This window comes from Arxiozyma heterogenica (assembly GCF_036370985.1).
Source record: "Arxiozyma heterogenica strain weizmannii chromosome Unknown scaffold_18, whole genome shotgun sequence".
NCBI lineage: Eukaryota > Fungi > Ascomycota > Saccharomycetes > Saccharomycetales > Saccharomycetaceae > Arxiozyma > Arxiozyma heterogenica.
In genome coordinates, this window is record NW_027042671.1 from 559,730 (window position 1) to 580,243 (window position 20,514).

The 20,514-nt window shown below is 30.6% G+C and overlaps 9 protein-coding genes across 9 annotated transcripts; 7 read left to right on the forward strand and 2 right to left on the reverse strand.

The window, feature by feature from the left end:
* Positions 1-553: 553 nt before the first annotated feature.
* Positions 554-2,383, forward strand: AGP2 (Agp2p; the record flags this gene model as incomplete). The annotated part of the gene is made up of 1 exon (XM_064858669.1): positions 554-2,383. The coding sequence occupies one exon, from the start codon at positions 554-556 to the stop codon at positions 2,381-2,383; it is 1,830 nt and encodes a 609-aa protein (XP_064714492.1).
* Positions 2,384-2,685: 302 nt separating this feature from the next.
* CCZ1 (Ccz1p) lies at positions 2,686-4,830 on the reverse strand (the record flags this gene model as incomplete). Its single annotated transcript, XM_064858670.1, has 1 exon — positions 2,686-4,830. One exon carries the CDS (start codon positions 4,828-4,830, stop codon positions 2,686-2,688), a length of 2,145 nt encoding a protein of 714 aa, XP_064714493.1.
* Positions 4,831-5,490: 660 nt separating this feature from the next.
* On the forward strand, positions 5,491-7,074 carry SRP54 (RNA-binding signal recognition particle subunit SRP54; the record flags this gene model as incomplete). Its single annotated transcript, XM_064858671.1, has 1 exon — positions 5,491-7,074. One exon carries the CDS (start codon positions 5,491-5,493, stop codon positions 7,072-7,074), a length of 1,584 nt encoding a protein of 527 aa, XP_064714494.1.
* A 798-nt stretch (positions 7,075-7,872) lies between these two features.
* SUA7 (transcription factor TFIIB) lies at positions 7,873-9,084 on the reverse strand (the record flags this gene model as incomplete). The annotated part of the gene is made up of 1 exon (XM_064858672.1): positions 7,873-9,084. One exon carries the CDS (start codon positions 9,082-9,084, stop codon positions 7,873-7,875), a length of 1,212 nt encoding a protein of 403 aa, XP_064714495.1.
* A 704-nt stretch (positions 9,085-9,788) lies between these two features.
* On the forward strand, positions 9,789-11,009 carry SHE3 (She3p; the record flags this gene model as incomplete). Its single annotated transcript, XM_064858673.1, has 1 exon — positions 9,789-11,009. One exon carries the CDS (start codon positions 9,789-9,791, stop codon positions 11,007-11,009), a length of 1,221 nt encoding a protein of 406 aa, XP_064714496.1.
* A 473-nt stretch (positions 11,010-11,482) lies between these two features.
* Positions 11,483-12,892, forward strand: ATG14 (Atg14p; the record flags this gene model as incomplete). Its single annotated transcript, XM_064858674.1, has 1 exon — positions 11,483-12,892. One exon carries the CDS (start codon positions 11,483-11,485, stop codon positions 12,890-12,892), a length of 1,410 nt encoding a protein of 469 aa, XP_064714497.1.
* Positions 12,893-13,484: 592 nt separating this feature from the next.
* On the forward strand, positions 13,485-15,032 carry VMA2 (H(+)-transporting V1 sector ATPase subunit B; the record flags this gene model as incomplete). The annotated part of the gene is made up of 1 exon (XM_064858675.1): positions 13,485-15,032. One exon carries the CDS (start codon positions 13,485-13,487, stop codon positions 15,030-15,032), a length of 1,548 nt encoding a protein of 515 aa, XP_064714498.1.
* Positions 15,033-16,906: 1,874 nt separating this feature from the next.
* TPS1 (alpha,alpha-trehalose-phosphate synthase (UDP-forming) TPS1) lies at positions 16,907-18,412 on the forward strand (the record flags this gene model as incomplete). Its single annotated transcript, XM_064858676.1, has 1 exon — positions 16,907-18,412. One exon carries the CDS (start codon positions 16,907-16,909, stop codon positions 18,410-18,412), a length of 1,506 nt encoding a protein of 501 aa, XP_064714499.1.
* Positions 18,413-19,312: 900 nt separating this feature from the next.
* On the forward strand, positions 19,313-20,497 carry PTC4 (type 2C protein phosphatase PTC4; the record flags this gene model as incomplete). The annotated part of the gene is made up of 1 exon (XM_064858677.1): positions 19,313-20,497. One exon carries the CDS (start codon positions 19,313-19,315, stop codon positions 20,495-20,497), a length of 1,185 nt encoding a protein of 394 aa, XP_064714500.1.
* Between the last annotated feature and the right edge of the window lie 17 nt (positions 20,498-20,514).

The window sequence follows — 20,514 nt, forward strand, 5'->3', positions numbered from 1 at the left end:
TTACATCTTTATCTTTGCGAAATGACAGTTTCCCCCTCTGTAAAAAATTTCCCGGCACCCGGTTTCAACTTTCATAATTTTTCTGTCTTGCTTTGTTTTGATTTACTGCAGCCTCGAGATGTCTGCAAACAACGAAAACCCTTTTAATTTTCTTCTAGATTTCAACTTTTCTTCTGGCTTTGTTATTTAGATACTGTTTTGCCAGTCAATAACCAGTAATCTCTTCTTTGATACCCTCATCTTCAATTCTCTTTCACAACAGATACCATTCTGTATCATATCATTCACCTTTTTTTTTCTATTTTTGTTTTTACTCATCTTGCTTTTCATGCTTTTCTTTTTCCCTTTTTTTTTTCTTCTGTGTCTTTGCATTCAAGTAATAGAAATCCAAGATCAGCTAACTAATTGCTTCTTAAATATATTATTAAGAAGTGTGGAACAAGTTGAGAAATATAGACAAATAAACAATCAAATAATCTCGTCTCTTTCTATCCATACACACGGACACTTACATATATATATCTAATAATCCTCACTAATAAGGTTATCAAGTATGCTTAGGGAAAAGCTTACTTTCCATTATAATTCTAAAAAGACAAGAGAGGAAACTAGTAAGTCTCGAATAAAACTTTCTAGTAGAGACGGGTATTTGGAAGAAAACATAATAGATGAAGATAAGTTAACTGAATGGTATCCAGATTCTATCTCCATTATAAAAAACCCAAGACATAGTTTTCAAAATAAAAATTCAATAAGTTATCGATCAACAAGTGAAGATGAGGAGGCAGAAGATGATATAAATGATAACGATTCCACTACAGGTCTACTTTATAACACAAAAACACAAAGAAAACTTTTGAACAGGCATGTTCAATTCATTGCAATATCTGGTGTTATTGGTACTGCATTATTCGTAGCCATTGGTAAAGGTCTTTATTATGGTGGTGCAGGGTTCCTACTAATCGCGTTTGCCACATGGTGTATACCAATTCTTTGTATCACTGTCTCTACTGCAGAAATGGTGTGCTTTTTACCCATTAGCTCCCCCTTTTTAAGGTTAGCTAACAAATGTGTTGACGAATCCTTGGCTGTAATGGCAAGTTGGAATTTTTGGTTTTTAGAATGTGTTCAAATCCCATATGAAATCGTCTCCGTTAATACCATTATTCATTATTGGAGAGATGATTATTCTCCTGCTATCCCACTGGTTGTTCAAGTGATCCTATATCTCCTTATCTCCTTCTGTGCTGTCAAATATTATGGTGAATTGGAATTTTGGTTAGCATCCTTTAAAATCATTTTAGCTATTGGTCTGTTTTTTTTCACTTTCATTACAATGGTAGGTGGAAACCCTAAACATGATGTCTATGGGTTTAGATATTTTCGTCATCATTCCTTCAAACAATATTTCCCTGATGGGAATACATCTCCAGGTCCCAATCTTGGTTATTTCCAAGGTTTTTTGGTATGTTTAATCAGAGCTGCTGCCACTGTTGCAGGAGGTGAATATATTTCAATGTTGGCTGGTGAAGTTAAATTGCCAAGAAAAGTATTACCAAGAGCATTCAAACAAGTCTTTATAAGATTGACTATCCTTTTCTTGGGTGGTTGTTTATGTGTAGGTATTGTTTGTTCTTCAAATGACCCTGCTTTAACTGCAGCCATCAACGAATCAAGACCAGGTGCTGCTTCATCTCCTTATGTTATTGCAATGAATAATTTGGGGATTAAAGTGTTGCCAGACATTGTAAATATCGCTTTAATCACAGCTGCTTTTTCTGCTGGTAATGCATACACTTATTGTTCCTCAAGAACTTTATATGGTATGGCTTTAGATGGATACGCCCCCAAAATCTTTAAAAGATGTAATAAACAAGGTGTTCCAATATATTCTGTCGGTATATCGTTGTGTTGGGCACTGATAAGTTTACTTCAATTAAACGCCAACAGTGCAGTCGTTTTAAATTGGTTGATTAATATCATTACATCATCCCAATTAATCAATTTCGTTTGTCTTTGTATCATCTATTTGTTCTTTAGACGTGCATACCTAACACAAAGAGATAATTTACCTGAATTACCGTTCAAATCATGGGGACAACCCTATACTGCAATATTCGGCCTTATCTGTTCCGTCTTAATGATTATGCTTCAGGGCTACTATGTGTTTTTTCCAAAATTGTGGGATGTTCAAGATTTCTTATTCTATTATTTGATGGTCTTTGTCAATATAGGTATTTATCTTTTCTATAAATTTATCTGGACTCGTGGTAAAGATAAATTCAAAAATCCAAAAGAAATCGATTTCGAAGTGGATATTCGAGAGATTGAAGAACACGAGATAAATCATTCCTTTGAAAAATATAAATTTTATACCGATTAATACCTTGCTTTCCCTTTCTTCCCTTTCCCCCTCCCTGGAAAGTAATAGATTAATTGGTAAACACTGCATAAAAACATAAAGGCATATTCAAAAGGAAGTTCTCCCCTCTCATCGTAACAATATATAATTTATTTATTTATTTATTTATTTATTCATTTATATAAAATACAGCATTAACAAATTGTATCCCATTATTTTCAAAACTATGAATATAGCTGCTTCTCATTAGCTAGGTAAAGTGATCATTAACTTATTAGTATACATCTACATATATGTATATATGTATCATCATCATCATTTATCTATTGAAATTGTTCCCACCAATCAACAACATCTTTCCCAAGACTATCTAATAAAGTTTTTCTGTTTAACTTCAGTACACCCTTATTTTTCTGTATTCCATACCAATTTTTAATAACCATAACCAATCTTTGTGGATCACTTCTAATATAGCAGATCAACCCATTATCTAACATCAACAACCTTTCTTCATTGACACTATCTAATTGTTTCTTTGAATTTTTAAAGGTTTCCAACAAGTCAACAATATTGTTTTGTAATTCCCATGCTTTATCATCAGATAATGATTTTAAAAAGCTATCACATGAATAATCTTTACCACCTTCATTTTCTTCCAAACATGAAATGAATCCAAATATTTTCCCCATAGATTTGAAATTAATAGAACAATTATCCATTCCAGTAAACACTAAATCCAGAGGAGATACATTATCCTTGTTCCGTGAATCAAGTGAATTGAATAAAGTCTCAGCAAAAAATGGTGGAATAGATGTCTTAAGAGTTTGATTTGAATCAGTTTTTTCCATTACCATGTATGCAAATCTCCTATCAATTTGACCAATATCACATAGTGTTAAATTCTTTAAAACTTCCTCATGGAATTGCACTATTCCTTTTGTCAATAATTTATCCATTTCTGTTAAAAAGGAAGTATCCCATATTTTTTCAAAATTTTCTTTACATACTATCAACAGCAAAATATCATTATAAAACCAAAATAGTGTATTATATCTTATGTTGTCTTGACTTTTAAATTTTAAATGCAATTTTTTTATTTTATAGGAGATTGGTAAGTTTTTATTTGCCAAGGGAGATATTAAAAATCCATGTCTTGGAATGTTACCTCTTTCCAAATAACTAATATTACCTGTATCCATACAATTATTTTTATCAGGATTATCAGCCTCAGTAGACCATCGTGGAATATAATCCTTGAATAAAGACACACTATTCGATATTTCTGTAGTAACACCGATTTCCCGAATTGCATCATAAGCAAATGACATCGGCAGGGTAACATTATGTAAAAATCTATTTGAATAAGAAGATAATGTGCTCATCACACTTTTTAACTTTGAATTTTCCAAAGAATTGGTTGTATATTCATTATCTGTGTTAGAATTAGTATTTCCATTATTTGAAATAGTAGTATTTTGCTCCCTGGCATTATTATACATAGAATTCTCTTCCATATCGATAATCCTCTCCTTATAATGCATATTACCAGTGATTACATGATTAGAGATAGTTCCATATGAAGTATGCAAATGATATAACCAATTAGATAGATCATTTAAATTTTCCAAATCGTTTGTAAAATTTCCTATAAATCCATACTGTTTTTTTAATATTGATCCCTTAAATTTAGATTGTTTATTACTTGGCAAATTATAGATCAAAATATCAACTATCCCTGGAAAACTTTCTTCATTTAAAATGACATCCCTTAGGATTATCGAATCCCAAGATTGAACACTGCCACCATTATCAATATTATCTTTCTTGTTATTATCCATAGCACCCGATTGTTTTAAGGAATTATTCAAATTAAACTCTGCACATTTAAAAACTTCATACCATAGAGCATCTAAACCACGTCGCAACAAAATTGAGGGTTTCAAATAAATATCATTCCAAAATGGAATCATATGTTCATTAAGTAAATTAGTTAATTGTTTAGTAGTATGAGTATCTGTATTGCAAAATGACTGGAAAGTGCCATATTGAAGAAGAAAAAATCTATACGATAACCACAGATGACTTAAATAAAATTGATAGGGTATCTTATTAGTGGATATATTAGTAGAAGATTCATAATTATTACCATTGTTTCTTGCTGTTATTACATTCTCAGTATCACTATTGGATAAAGTCAACGTTACAAAAAATCTAGATTCAACAAAAATAGTCAATATTATTTCATTGTCCAATTCAGTAATATTTTCATTGTCTAAGCCTTCTTCAACATCAGCAATTTCTTGTGACATTGACCATACACCTTGGATGATACCAATACGAGATAATTTTTCATTTATTGAACAATTATATTGATCCCCAAATTCATGATAAAGCAATAATGAGGATCGTGCTTCACTATCCAACTCACCGTTCTTAGATGGATCAAATATAATTAAATATTTCAACATCCATACCAAAATATATCTACTCTTATTTACTATTGTTTGTTCACACACTAATGCCTATCAAAACCAATCAAACCATTTGATATTTGAATGATACTCTTGGATCATGTAAAGACCAACAATCAATTTTTTTTGTTAAAAAAATATCTTACTAAAGTAGGAGCATGATGCATATAAATTGACTAAACTATAAGAATCGCCTAAATGCGTGATAACCATGTCTTGACTATCTCTCGCCTAAGTGCACAACAGGTGTAACCATTAGACTCATATTTAATGACCCTTTGTTCTCTTAGCATTTTACTCCTTCAGAACTTTTCAAAATGCTCGAGGAGACAATGCCAATTGTTTCCATAAAAGGAAATTGGAATAGAAAAAGAAACCATTGAAAAAAAGAACCAAAAAAGAAAATAAAAATTTTCAGATCATCCAGAACGAACAGACAAAAATAAAAAAAAACCAAAATGACAGTAAAAGGTAAAATAGAATGAATCAATAAGTAAAAAGAAGTAAATAAAGATAAACACTAACAAATTTATTTCAAAATACAGTATATTCTAGGAAGACTTACTTCGCTGGGTAGCCAGTTGAGATACAGTGGGTTAAATTGGTGTGACTCTAATATAAGTGCTAAATTTTTTTTCTTTCTTTGTTCTGTCAGAAATGGTTTTAGCTAATCTGGGGAAACGTATTAACAATGCTATAAATAGTGCTATATCAAATACACAAGATGATTATGCCACCTCTGTAGATATAATGTTGAAAGGTATTGCCACAGCCCTTCTAGAAAGTGATGTTAATATAGCTTTAGTCTCAAGTCTAAGAAATAATATTAGAAATAAGTTATTGGACACATCTACCAAAAATAATAATAGGTCAATGACAAATGCTCAAACAAAAAAATTGGTTCATAAGACTGTTTTTGATGAATTATGCAACTTAGTGGATGCTAAAGAGACGCACGTATTTCAACCAAAGAAGAAGAAGACTAATGTGATCATGTTTGTTGGGTTACAAGGTTCTGGTAAAACAACATCATGTACAAAACTGGCTGTATACTATTCTAAAAGGGGATTTAAGGTGGGGTTAGTCTGTGCTGATACTTTTCGTGCTGGTGCATTTGATCAATTAAAGCAAAATGCTATTAAAGCAAGAATCCCATTTTTTGGTTCATATACTGAGACCGATCCTGTTAAAGTCGCAGCTGAAGGTATCTCTAAATTTAAAAAGGAAAAATTTGAAATAATTATTGTGGATACATCTGGTAGACATCGTCAAGAAGAGGATTTATTCCAAGAAATGATAGACATCAGTCATGTAGTGAAACCAAACCAAACTATTATGGTTCTTGATGCATCTATCGGTCAAGCTGCTGAACAACAATCAAAAGCGTTCAAAGAATCTTCTGATTTTGGTGCAATTATATTGACTAAGATGGATGGGCACGCTAAAGGTGGTGGTGCAATTTCTGCTGTGGCTGCAACAAAGACTCCCATTATCTTCATTGGTACCGGTGAACATATCCATGATTTTGAGAAATTCTCTCCACAATCATTTATTTCCAAATTATTAGGTATTGGTGACTTCCAAGGTTTGATGGAACAGTTTCAAACTGTATCAAATAAAGAAGATACTCAAGCTTTAATGGAAAATATTTCACAAGGTAAATTCACGTTACTAGATTTTAAAAAACAGATGCAAACCATAATGAAAATGGGTCCCTTATCAAATATTGCACAGATGATCCCTGGAATGAATAATATAATGAACCAAATCAATGAAGAGGACGCTGCTAAATCAATGAAACGTATGGTATATATCCTAGATTCTATGAATCAAAAAGAATTAGAATCTGACGGTAGAATTTTCATTGAAGAACCTAGTAGGATGGTTAGAGTAGCTAAGGGGTCGGGTACATCTGTAGTTGACGTTGAAACAGTTTTAATGCAACAACAAATGATGGCAAGAATGGCTCAAAATGCTAAACAATCTCAAACTGCTGCTGCCGCTGCTTCTAGTAGTGGAGCTGGTATCCCAAGAATCCCAGGTATGCCAAATATAAGTCCACAAATGATGCAACAAGCTCAACAGAAGTTAAAACAAAATCCAGGCTTAATGAAAAATATGATGAATATGTTTGGTGGTGCCGGTGGTGTTGGTGGTATGCCAGACATGAATGAAATGATGAAAATGATGCAAGATCCACAAATGCAGCAAATGGCAAGACAATTTGGTATGGGTATGTGATTTACGATAATAATTTTGCTGTCTTTCTTTTTATTTTCTTTTTTTTTATTAATTTTCTTTTTTCATGACATGAAAATAAGTCTTCAATTATCCTAATTATAATGATGCTTGCATTAAAGTTCAATAATTTTTATTTGTTATTACTATACTTTATTTTATGTTTTCTCATAAGTTCGCATCAGATATGAGATAAATAAGGTTTTCTAGTAATGTGATCTCTCATTTCAAATCGTCTCTTTTTCATTACCATGTTACATACCATAATTAATTACAATATAACAGATTTTGTGATAAAAATAATACATTTCCAGTATCCAATCTGTTTTATAGTTTACATAACTCATATTCCTTTCCTTTATGCTTTTTAGGTTTACAAGTGTCAAATAAATTAATAAAAGAAAGAAAAAAAAGAAAAGAATACAACAATCATACGGTCTATTTATTATGAAAAACCACTATGCATATATATATAGATAAATTGTGTAATATAAATTTAGTAGACTAACGCATATAATTTTTGAATATATATATATATATATATTGTTTTTTTATTTTACTTTATATATCACATAAAGTAGAACATGTTTTTACCTATTTTAATCTGTTTTTTTGTTTTCTAAAAAATAAATTACTGTTCCTTTCCTTTAGTAACATTACACCGATAATATATTTTCAGTGCAACTGGATAACACAGTAATTAAAAATAAGCAGAAATAAGTAAATCACTTAAGTGGTAGAAGTATGAATTTTTTAAAACAAAAAAAAAAAAAAAAACAATAGCTGGAAACATATCACTAATCATATCATTAAAAGATTTGTTCTGAAGCATAGTCTATATCCATAAAGCAGAAAGAAATAAACAAAGATATTCATTAAGAAATGTACATCTATAACAACACAATTAATAATAATTTTTATTATGATTTGTCTTATTCCTTTTTTTTTACCCCTGTCCTTTTCAAATTTAGGCAAATTATCCATACTTACTACACCGTTTGCAATTAATTGTGGATCAACACAAAGATTCCTATGTTCATAAAGCAATTTATAACCAGATTTTATTGTCCCTTCGGTGACTTGAAGTATTTGTGCCACTTTGGCTGCACTAACAGGTATCTTAAAAAGTAAAATATTTAAATAAATAGACACAACAGCAATAGTGATTGGTGATTTACCTGCAATTTCCTTGATCTCTTTACATTTTTTAGCTGTATATTCTGCAGCGGTGGTAACTTGCATAGGCAAACCCAAATGAGAACAAAACCTTGGTATATAAGTTAAATTTTGTGCACCACTCATGTTGTCAGTATTAATTTTAATAAACCCATCAGAAGATTTTTCTCTCAATATACCTTTCATAATACTAAGAGTCTTTGAGAATTCCTTTGTCTTGACATGAATAATAGATTGAATTTCCTTAAAAGTTCTAGCCACCTCTGCACGTCTACAACCAATTAAAATGGATGCAGCCATAATACTTTCTGAAGATTTCCCCTTCAAAGATTTTTCATCATGGCATAGTTTATAAGCTTCTTTTGCACAATCTTTAACAATTTTAGGTAATTCTGCAGCATCACAAAGCATGGTAATCTTAGCAAAAGCTGCCTGAACTTCACTATCCTTTTTATCCAAAACGTTTTTCCCCTGAGCTCTATTTAATTCTTTAGTAAATCTCATGTCTGTACTCTCACCTTGACCAATTCTAGTGGATAAATTGTTACCATCCAACAAAGGATTCGAAGCTTCACCAACACGCGATGGGTCATCACCATTTTGGTCGTCATTGGAAAATGTACGCCATTCAGATCTTGTATCGACTAATTTATCAGATAGCACTAACCCACAAAGAGCACAAACAACATCACCCTCGCTAAATCTTTCCACAATTTTGGGTGGATACACTTTACATTCAGGACATGTCAAAACAACATTCAAATTTGGTCCCTTCCTAGGTCTTCTTTGAAAAGAATTAGCAAATGGGTTGGATATAGCAGCAGTTGATGTAGACATTGCAAATGAGTATTTGAATGAGATAATGCAAATAAAAAGGGGAAAAAATAGATAATTAAATTGATAATAACTATGTAATAATAATACTAGTAGTTATGAGAATGTATAATTAGTGAATATCTTTCTTACGGCAGATTATATAAGAAAATAATAAATATATGTATGAGCTCTAAAAAAATGAAAAGGAGTGAAGAAGGGATGAATTTATAGGATGTAGAATATCCTTGAATGAATAATGTTTAGTTTCTAATACGCTGAGCAGTCTACAACCCACTATATATCTGAGAACCTGTAAGTTACGATTATATTCTCCCTCATTTAATACATATATCTCCTTCTTGCTCTTCTTAATTCCTCTTAGTAATCTAAAAAAAATTTTTTTTCTTTTTTGAAAATTTAATAAACTACTTAAAATGGAAAAACTATTTTAGTTTCTTTTTTTTTTTTCTCTTTCTCCTTTCATGTTTTATAAAAATTTCCTGTCTTCATTTTGTCTTATTTTCTTCTCGAGGTTTTCCAATGTTTGATTGACAGGAGTAGTGATATACTTCATGTAATTATTTACAGATATTACTTATAACCGTCAAGGTGGTACTAGTGATCTTGAATAGTGGATCATTATTTAGACATATAACCAAAGAATAGGAGAAGAGATAAAGAGGAAAGGAAAAAAAAGAAATATTGTAAATTAATAATTGACAAAGATGAGCCATCAAAATGTCACGTCAACGACAATGGGGTCTCCGGAGAAATTAGGACAGCAACATGCATTATTTATGACTCGATTACAAACATCTCCAAGTAAATCAAATAATGCAAACAATAGCGGTACGAAGGATAATGAAAATGGTAATTTAGATAAAAATGATACAGAACCCAATGTAGCAAATTCGAATTCTTCAAAAGTTATTGATTCATTACGTGAACAGATAGACACATTAACTGAGACTAATTTAGAATTGACTAAACAATCCCATCACTTACTGAATAAATTAGAAATTGTACAGATTAATGAAACCAATTTGGTTGAAGAATTGAATATTTTAAAATCATCAAATGATACAATTAATAATAATTTAATAGATTCAACTAACAAATTGAAGTATTTAGAAAATCAATTAAATCAATTAAAATCAGATTACTCAAAAGAGATAAATATCAAAAAGAAATTTGAAGAACAGATTAAGCTACTAAAAAATGATAGGGATGAAAATTCAAGTGAAAATGGAATTTTAATGAAACAGACTCAATATGATATTTTATTAAGTAATCAAGAAGATTATAAAAAATATTATACAGAAAAAATCAATGAGTTAAATGAATTATTAACCAAAATTAAACTAAATTATGAATCAAATGAAGATAATAAAGATAGAATAATCACGGATAAATTGAATGAGATGGAAAGTTTATCAAATCGATATGAAATTTTAGATAACAATATAAAAGAATATATTCAAGATGATAAATTGGACTATTTAATTAGTCAAAAATTTGATATTAATGATTGGATTCAACTATATAATAATATGAATGAGAAATTTTATTATTTTGCTAATGAGAGGATGGAATTATCTGATGTAACAATAAATAAACTAAAACATGAATTGAAAACTAATCGTAATAAGCAATCAACCAAGACAAGAAGTGTATCAGATAGCAATGACTCTAAAGATAAAAGAACTACGAAATATTATGGTAATTTAAGTACACTTTCTCAAGATTCCTTAAATAACTATAGTAGCAATATCAGTACTAATAATAGTAATATTCATATTAGTAGTAGTACTAGTAATAGTGGCAATGAAGAGTCTGATAGTTCAAGAGTACCGTCAAATGGCTCAATATCAATGCTTTTGCCTGGTGTCAAGAGAACTTCTTCTGTAAGAAGAAATCCTAGTATTAACTTGCGTTATAATAAATGAATAGATAAATAAATAAAATTCACTCTGAGCATTTAATTATTCTGAACAAACCAAAGTATAATGAAAGATTTAATTTATAGATGCAGTACATCTCAACATATATTAAATACAATATTACTGAGATGTAAATTCATATTTGTAATTTATTTCTCTTAATTCTCTGTCAATTGTTGTTTCCTGAATATTTATTACTAATCATCCTTATTAATTTTCTTTATTTCCCCTATTGTAAAAGACATTTGGAAATGAAAAAAAAAAATCCGATATTATAATAATCTTAAGCGTAATGATATACTACATACATGCAACCAGATCAATGGTTGTAATGACATACTTATAGATACATAAAAATATAATAACACACATTTTGTCATACTAAAATTATTCAGTATGTTTTATATACAATTTATTGAACTGATTTAGTCATTAAATAACAAAGGATAATAACGAATTAGACGATTGATCATGTGGTTATGATTTGTAAAGTATGTAATAATGAAAGCCATTGTCCATATTTTATCTGTTCTAGATGTATTAATACATCACCGAATTTAATCCTTGTATTAAAGATCATTTTGATTCAAAAACTTGCTATTAGTAATCATTTATCGGAACAAGTTAATGCTATCTTAGAAGAATCATTAAAATGCAGTGAAAATGGTGGTAACAGCAGTCATAGAAGCCGTTATGCAACTAATAATGATAATGATAATAAATATATTATTGATATTCTAAGTTATCAATTAAAGAAAGTAAAATTGATCAAAGAATTAAGAAAAAATAATAAAATTAAACAAAGTATACAAATCATAGAGGCAAGAATAGATAACAAGAGGAAAGAAGTGTCGAAGATGAAATCATCATTATTATTATTAAATAAAACAACTAGTAGTATAAATAGAACAATAATAGAAGTTGATTCATTAGATATAAATCATTTAATCGAATGGGAATCAAAAATTAAAGAAATCCAATCATTTTTAAGTATTCAACAAACGAGAAAAATGAAGGAATTAAATAAATGGTTTGGTATTGATTCCAGTATGGATAAAGACGATTTTAGATTATTTTATCAACCTATAGTAACAATTCAAGCGTTAAAGGATAGTATAAACAATATTAATACTGAGAATGACATTTGTTTGTTAAGTAATAACTTAAAAATATGTTTAAAATATTTAAAATTAATTACCCAAATATTTTATATTTCTATACCATATTTTGAAGAATCCAATGAAAAAGTAGGTCATTTAGAATATGGTGTAAGTGTATTAGTATATTATTGTTATATTATCTGTCAAAGATTACAACTCTTTCCATATACCAAGAAAGGCCATGTGATTTACAAAGATATTAGGTTGTTATTAAAAGATTATACTATTAATGAAATATTCTACCACATATCAAGATGTGTGATGTTGGACCAAAAGAGCACCAATATACCAGAAGCGATAGAAGACACTGTTATGTATTCTAAAATTGAATGGACTTTACCGATGATTCATAACTATATTGAAAAGATATGTAATGATCATACTGACATAAGTTCAAGGAATACTGTTATCTTACCCCGGATAAAACAACAGAAAGAATATACCCCACATCTTTTTTACAATGAAATGAAGAAGAATAGTAATAATATAACATCAATAAAACATATCTCTGCATCTCATAATAAAGATAACAATAATAGTAGTGAACAGTGGAAAAAGATGCAACGAACAATATTACGAACAAAAAGCAAATATACACCTATTGTTACCAAAGCACCGCCTTCAATAGTAAAAATAATACCTACTACCAATCTAAAGATAAAACCATTGGTAGGTGCAAAAGGAAAGGACGAAACTACAATAGCAGATAGATGGTTTGTTGTTGGATAATTCATATATTTCATATAGGTTACATTATCTTAATTATAACTCCAAAGAATGTGTATCACTATACATGCATCTTTCTGGCTATCTATATATGCTTTACTTTAATATTATTCTTATTTATGTATCTTTCCATCTCCACTATTAAGCCCATATTTGCATATTTTGCTATGTTTGTGGAAAACCACTAGTTCCTAATGAGCGGAATTTTCTTATTCCGCCAAATTATCTTTTATCTTCAACATTTATTTATTTATTTTTTTTTTTTGCTTCCAGGATTTTTTCGATTTTTTTGGTATAATTCGATTGTTTGGTAAGATAAACTTTCTTAAAACACTAAATTCATACATTTTCATACATATAGAAAGACAGCAGTACTCCCGTGTTTGGTTAGATAAAACTTTATTGGCACAACTTGTTGTATTCAATATTTTCACCCTGTATTAGGCTGTTTAAATAGAAGCAAAAAAAAGATATACACACAGTAGAGGGGTAAAAAAGTTATTTCTATAGATTTTTGTATTCCACTTTTTAGCTATTTTATATTCTTCTCTCCTAAACCAAAAAATAAGTAAATAAAACTAAATAAATAAATAAAATGGTTCTCTCTGACCAGGAATTGTTTGAATTAAACAAAAAAGCTGTTCAACAAGGATTCAATATTAAACCAAGATTAAATTATAATACGGTTAGTGGTGTTAATGGTCCCTTAGTTATTTTAGAGAAAGTTAAATTCCCACGTTATAATGAAATTGTTAACTTAACTTTACCTGACGGTACAATCAGACAAGGTCAAGTCTTGGAAGTCCGTGGTGATCGTGCTATTGTTCAGGTGTTTGAAGGTACTTCAGGTATTGATGTTAAGAAGACTACCGTCGAGTTTACTGGTGAAAACTTAAGAATTCCAGTATCTGAGGACACTCTAGGTAGAATTTTTGATGGGTCCGGTAGGCCAATTGATAATGGTCCAAAAGTTTTTGCAGAAGATTATTTAGATATTAACGGTTCTCCAATCAACCCATATGCCCGTATCTACCCGGAAGAAATGATTTCCACAGGTATATCTGCTATTGATACGATGAATTCTATTGCCCGTGGTCAAAAAATTCCAATCTTTTCAGCATCTGGTTTGCCACATAATGAAATTGCAGCTCAGATTTGTAGACAGGCAGGTTTAGTCAGACCAACGAAGGATGTTCATGATGGTCATGAAGAAAATTTTTCTATTGTTTTCGCTGCCATGGGTGTTAATTTAGAGACTGCTCGTTTTTTTAAACAAGATTTTGAAGAAAATGGTTCATTAGAACGTACTTCTCTATTTTTAAATTTAGCCAACGATCCAACCATTGAGAGAATCATTACTCCACGTCTTGCTTTAACCACAGCAGAATACTTAGCCTATCAAACTGAACGTCATGTATTAACAATTTTAACTGATATGTCATCATATGCTGATGCATTAAGAGAAGTTTCTGCAGCACGTGAAGAAGTTCCGGGCAGACGTGGTTATCCAGGTTATATGTATACAGATTTATCCACGATCTATGAACGTGCAGGTCGTGTTGAAGGACGTAATGGTTCAATTACTCAAATTCCCATTTTGACTATGCCAAATGATGATATTACACATCCAATCCCGGATTTAACTGGTTATATTACAGAGGGGCAAATATCTGTAGATCGTCAATTACACAATAAAGGTATCTATCCACCAATTAATGTTTTACCATCATTGAGTAGATTAATGAAGTCTGCTATTGGTGAAGGCATGACTCGTCGAGACCATGGTGATGTTTCCAATCAATTATATGCCAAATATGCTATTGGTAGAGATGCAGCAGCTATGAAAGCGGTTGTTGGTGAAGAAGCATTGTCTATGGAAGATAAATTATCATTAGAATTTTTGGAGAAGTTCGAAAAGACCTTTATATCCCAAGGTGCATATGAAAATCGTACAGTATTTGAAAGTTTAGATCAAGCATGGTCACTACTAAGAATTTATCCAAAAGAAATGTTAAATAGAATTTCACCAAAGATTTTAGATGAATTTTATGATAGGGCAAGAGATGAGGAAGAAGAGGAAGAAGATGATAATGATGAAGAAAATTTAGATGTTAGACCTTCTGAGGAACCATCTCTAATTTAAATTTACTCATTTTTTAAAACTATATATATATATATATATATGTATGTATGTATCATGAAAATCAAACCATAATAAATCACTATTGAAAAGTAATAAAAAGTATATCACATTACAAGTTTTTCTATATTAATCTCAATGATAAATATGTACATGTAATGCATATATGGTTACTGGAATCAATGCAGAACAACGTTTTTTCTGTGTAGTTTTATACATTTCATTTACAGCAAAAACAGTATAAAATGTCATTTATTAGCAATGAAATCTTTAAAGATCAAAAAAAAAAAGAAATAGAATATACAATTAGAAAGAATATATAAAATAAAATAAAAAGTAGATACAAATGTATGTGCTTCAAAAACTGACCAATCTGGAAGCCTCTTCAGGTGATATACCTTTTTCAAATATCATCAAAGAGACACCCAAGATGATACAAATACCAGCTAGAAGTCTTAATAGGGTAGTTGATTCCATAATGAATGGGATAAATTAGAGGGTAAATAAAAAAAAAAGAGAAAACAAAAAAAAAAAAGTACTATATAAATACAGTGAGTTATATAGTGCACACGATATAAATTATTCAAATGGATATAATTTGGAATATTATTCTGTGTTGAATGACTTGTTCTTCAGTCGCTCAAACCAACCACATAAAGGATTGAGAAAATAAATAATAATCTTATATTAATTGAAATATGAAGATATCTTTCTTACAAATGTTGAAATGTGCACGACAGCATTCGAACTGGTGAATTCATCGAGAAAAATCAAAAAAGAACCAAAAAAAAAAAGAAAAAGAAGCAATTGATTATCAAAATGACGGCATATAACCATCATCTTTTACGATAGTTGCAATAATAACAAGTCTTACGACATTAATTCTTTTTTTTTTTTTAAAAAAAAAATAAAGGAAGGGGTGACAGAAAAAGGACAAATGAACAAAATAGAGACGGAATTAAGGAAAAAAACAGAGAAAAGAGCGGAATTATTTCAGATCTCTCCTGTTTCTTTCTGTTTTTCTTTTTTTTTTTATCTTTTGGAAATAAACCCTACTATAGATCAGTTGTAATCCAGTATACTTTACTCTAAATTTTTTTACAGTTAGTAATGCAAGCCTTAACCTTTTGTGTCTTAAGAGCTCTAGTGAAAGTTATATATATATATATATATATATATATATATATATCTTCTCTTTTCATTTCTGCTATCAACCATTCAGAAAATCGTTTTGGAGAACGCCCTTTTTTCTTCTTGTTTAAAATTTTCCGCCAGTCGGAAAGAGCGACGATTCCTCGAGAAAGACGGAAAGAGAAACTGGCAAATGGGGATATAAAAGATAAAAAAAATAAAAGAAACAAAAAAAGAGAAAAAACGGAAAAGGCACGGAAATTTGCGACAGAAATCTTCTAAATTCCTCCTTTTCCCTTTTTCCCACCCCTTTTCCGACCCGTCTCCCCCTTTTCTCGTGCATAGAAGTATAAATACACATGCGCACATTTACATTGTTGTCTAATCTAATTCAAGCAACCATAGTTGCGTCTCTGCAGAAGTTGTAAAAAGAGATTGTTGTCGACACTTACTCGAAGCTTTGTAAGGTTGTTCGGTTACGTTGTTCTTTATTTCAACATAAACTGAAGTTTTTGATCCTCTTATTCTTTCTTTGTTGCTCTCCCTCCTTCTCCTTTTCTCCCCCCCCCCTTATTTTCATCTGGTGACTGATAAATAAGCAAAAAATAAATAAATAAAAAGGGGCAAATAAATAAATTATCTATAAGAGGCAAATTAAGATAACAAATTTTTGACTGATACAAATAGATTACAAGAGATAAAAAGTAGAAGTAAAAGTAAAAATAAAAACATAAACAAAAATAAATATGACTGAATCTAAGTCTAATGCAATTAGCGCAGTTTCTAATCCCAATACAACACCTTCCCACTCTGGAAATATTATTGTAGTATCCAATAGATTACCTGTGACAATCAAGAAGAATGCGGAAACTGGTGAATATGAATACTCCATGTCATCTGGTGGGTTGGTTACTGCTTTACAAGGTTTAAAGAAAACTTCCACTTTTCAATGGTATGGTTGGCCAGGTTTAGAGATTCCTGATGATGAAAAGGAAAAAGTTAAAAAAGATTTGATAGAAAAATTCAATGCTATTCCAATCTTTCTAACTGACGAAATTGCAGATCTACATTACAATGGGTTCAGTAACTCCATCCTTTGGCCATTGTTCCACTATCATCCAGGTGAGATTAACTTTGATGAAAACGCATGGTTGGCTTACAATGAAGCTAATGCCACCTTCGCTGAGGAAATCGTGAAGAACGTAAATGATAATGATTTGATTTGGGTTCATGACTACCATTTGATGTTGCTGCCTGAAATGTTGCGTTCAAGACTTGGTAACTCTGTTAAAAATATTAAACTAGGTTGGTTCTTGCATACCCCATTCCCATCATCAGAAATTTATAGAATCTTACCTGTTAGACAAGAAATTTTAAAAGGTGTCTTAAGTTGTGATCTCTTAGGTTTTCACACATACGACTATGCAAGGCATTTCTTATCTTCTGTGCAAAGAGTATTGAATATAAACACTTTACCAAATGGTGTTGAATACCAAGGAAGATTTGTCAATGTCGCAGCATTCCCAATTGGTATCGATGTTGATACTTTCACTGAGGGGTTGAAAAAAAAGAGTGTACAGACACGTATTCAACAATTAAAGGAAACGTTTAAAGGTTGTAAGATCATTGTCGGTGTGGATAGACTGGACTATATTAAAGGTGTCCCACAAAAATTGCATGCAATGGAAGTATTTTTAAATGAACATCCAGAATGGATAGGCAAAGTCGTCCTAGTTCAAGTGGCAGTCCCATCTCGTGGGGACGTTGAAGAATATCAGTATTTGAGATCCGTAGTCAATGAGTTGGTTGGGAGAATCAATGGTCAGTTTGGTACCGTGGAGTTTGTTCCTATCCATTTTATGCATAAATCTGTTCCATTTGACGAATTGATATCCCTATATGCAGTTAGTGATGTCTGTTTAGTTTCATCTACACGTGATGGTATGAACCTTGTATCATACGAATATATTGCTTGTCAACAAGAAAAGAAAGGGTCATTAATTTTATCTGAATTTACAGGTGCTGCTCAATCATTGAACGGTGCGTTAATAGTGAACCCATGGAACAATGATGAGTTATCTGATGCCATCAATGAAGCGTTGACTTTATTACCGGAAAAGAAACAAGCTAATTGGGAGAAATTGTATAAATATATCTCTAAATATACGTCTGCATTTTGGGGTGAAAATTTTGTCCATGAATTAGCTAATACCAGCAGTGACAACAACGTTTCTAAGAAGGTCTCTACATGAATAATATACTTATATGAGCAGACAAACAGTAATATTGAGAACTGCTCTGAGCTAATAATGATAACAGTAATATAAATAGTATGGTATTAACTATGACATGTTCTTAAACTGACTTTCTATATCACCAATAAATCGGCTTTCTCATCATGTATAACTAATGTATCTCTATGTACATGTATATATATATATATTTGTTTATATTTGTTTATATTTATTTATACGATGGATGGATGAATCACAATCTACTTAAAAGCTCTCTGTCTTTTTTTTCCTCCTATCTTCCTTGGATCTGTTTCATATCATAGCTTTGTTAATCTCTTTTATCTGTTAAATAGACAATGAGAAAAGGGGGAGGAAAATAAATACTGGAATGGAGATAAACGGTGAAAGTACTGGAAAAAAAAACCGAAAGAAAAAAGAAAGGAAAATTAAGTCGAAATTTGAGATCAAATAAAATAAAAAAAGAGATGGAGGAAGAGAATTAGAAAAGACGATAGTAATAAGGTTAACAAAGTCAACTGCAGATATACTTTATTCTTCCTTTTTTTTTCATGTGAAACCACATAGTTTACTTTAAGCAACGGACACTGAATTGTATTATAAGAAAGTTGATGGTTGATTAAACCATATACGTATTCATACATATTTCTGCATTCCTGGTTATCTCTTTTTGCTGTTCTTATAATAATAGACTGTTTTTTCTACCATTAATAGTTCTATCAATTTGATCTTTTCATTTTTATAAAATTCCAATCAAAGCAACTTTTAACGTCTACTTTTTTAAGTAATTAGTTTATTCAGTCTGTCAGACAACACTTTTATTTCATTCCATATAATCTATTATTAATTAAAGCATACACACACACATATATATATATATATATCTAAATACATCTACAAATGGGTCAATTATTATCCCATCCATTAACTGAGAAAACTATTGAATATAATGATTATAAAGATCACGTAGGTACAACCTATTTATCACATAAATGTCCACGGTTTTTCAATTGCGTGGGTTCAATGCAAGGTTATAGGCTGACTCAAGAAGATGCACATATGATAATAAACGAGGATGAAACTTTATCTTTACAATTTTATAATCCATTTAAGAAAAGATTGGAACCGTATTTAATAAGTCTGTTTGCAGTTTTTGACGGTCATGGTGGTGATAATTGTTCGAAATTCTTAGCTGGTGGGAACGGAAATGGTTATAATCCTAAAAAGGGGTTGAGTAAATGGATTGCATATTCTTTTGAAAACCACTCATATGGAGACATGAAGGATAATGATGTTAACATTGGTGACAAATTATATAGAAATATTAAATTAACAAGAAAATTCCATAGTTTACAAGGTTTAATATCACAAATCATTAAAGATGCATTTTTTCTTCAGGATAAGGAACTATATAAATATTTCTCCACTACTCCGTGTGGATCTACATGTATACTATCCTTAATAATTAATGGGGAATGGCTTTATGTGGCTAATTGTGGGGATTCTCGTTGTATAGTATCATCTAAGAATCGTGGTGTGAAAACAATGTCCTTTGACCATAAACCACAACATATTGGCGAACTGTTAAGAATTAATGATAATGGTGGAACTGTATCTCTAGGACGTGTAGGTGGTGTTCTTGCACTGAGTAGAGCATTTAGTGATTTCCAATTTAAAAGAAGTGTTTCGTATAATCATAATAATCATAACAATAGTAATAGCAAGAAATTTTCCATTCCGCCACAAGAAGCACAAGTTACAGTAGAACCAGATGTAATTATGCATAAGATAGACTATAAAAGAGATGAATTCTTAGTCCTTGCATGTGATGGGATATGGGATGTTTATAATAATAAAGATTTAGTGCAATTTATTAAATATCATTTGAGTTTAGGATTAAAACTAGATGAAATTATGCCTAAATTATTAGATCATGGAATATCGCAAGCTAACAGTAGTACTGGAATTGGCTTTGATAATATGACTGCAATAATCGTCATATTAAATAAGCAGGGAGAAACTTTAACAGATTGGTATACTAAAATGAAGATCCGTCTAGAAAGGGAAAGGGGTTTAATACGATGAATAAAGAAACTTTAAGC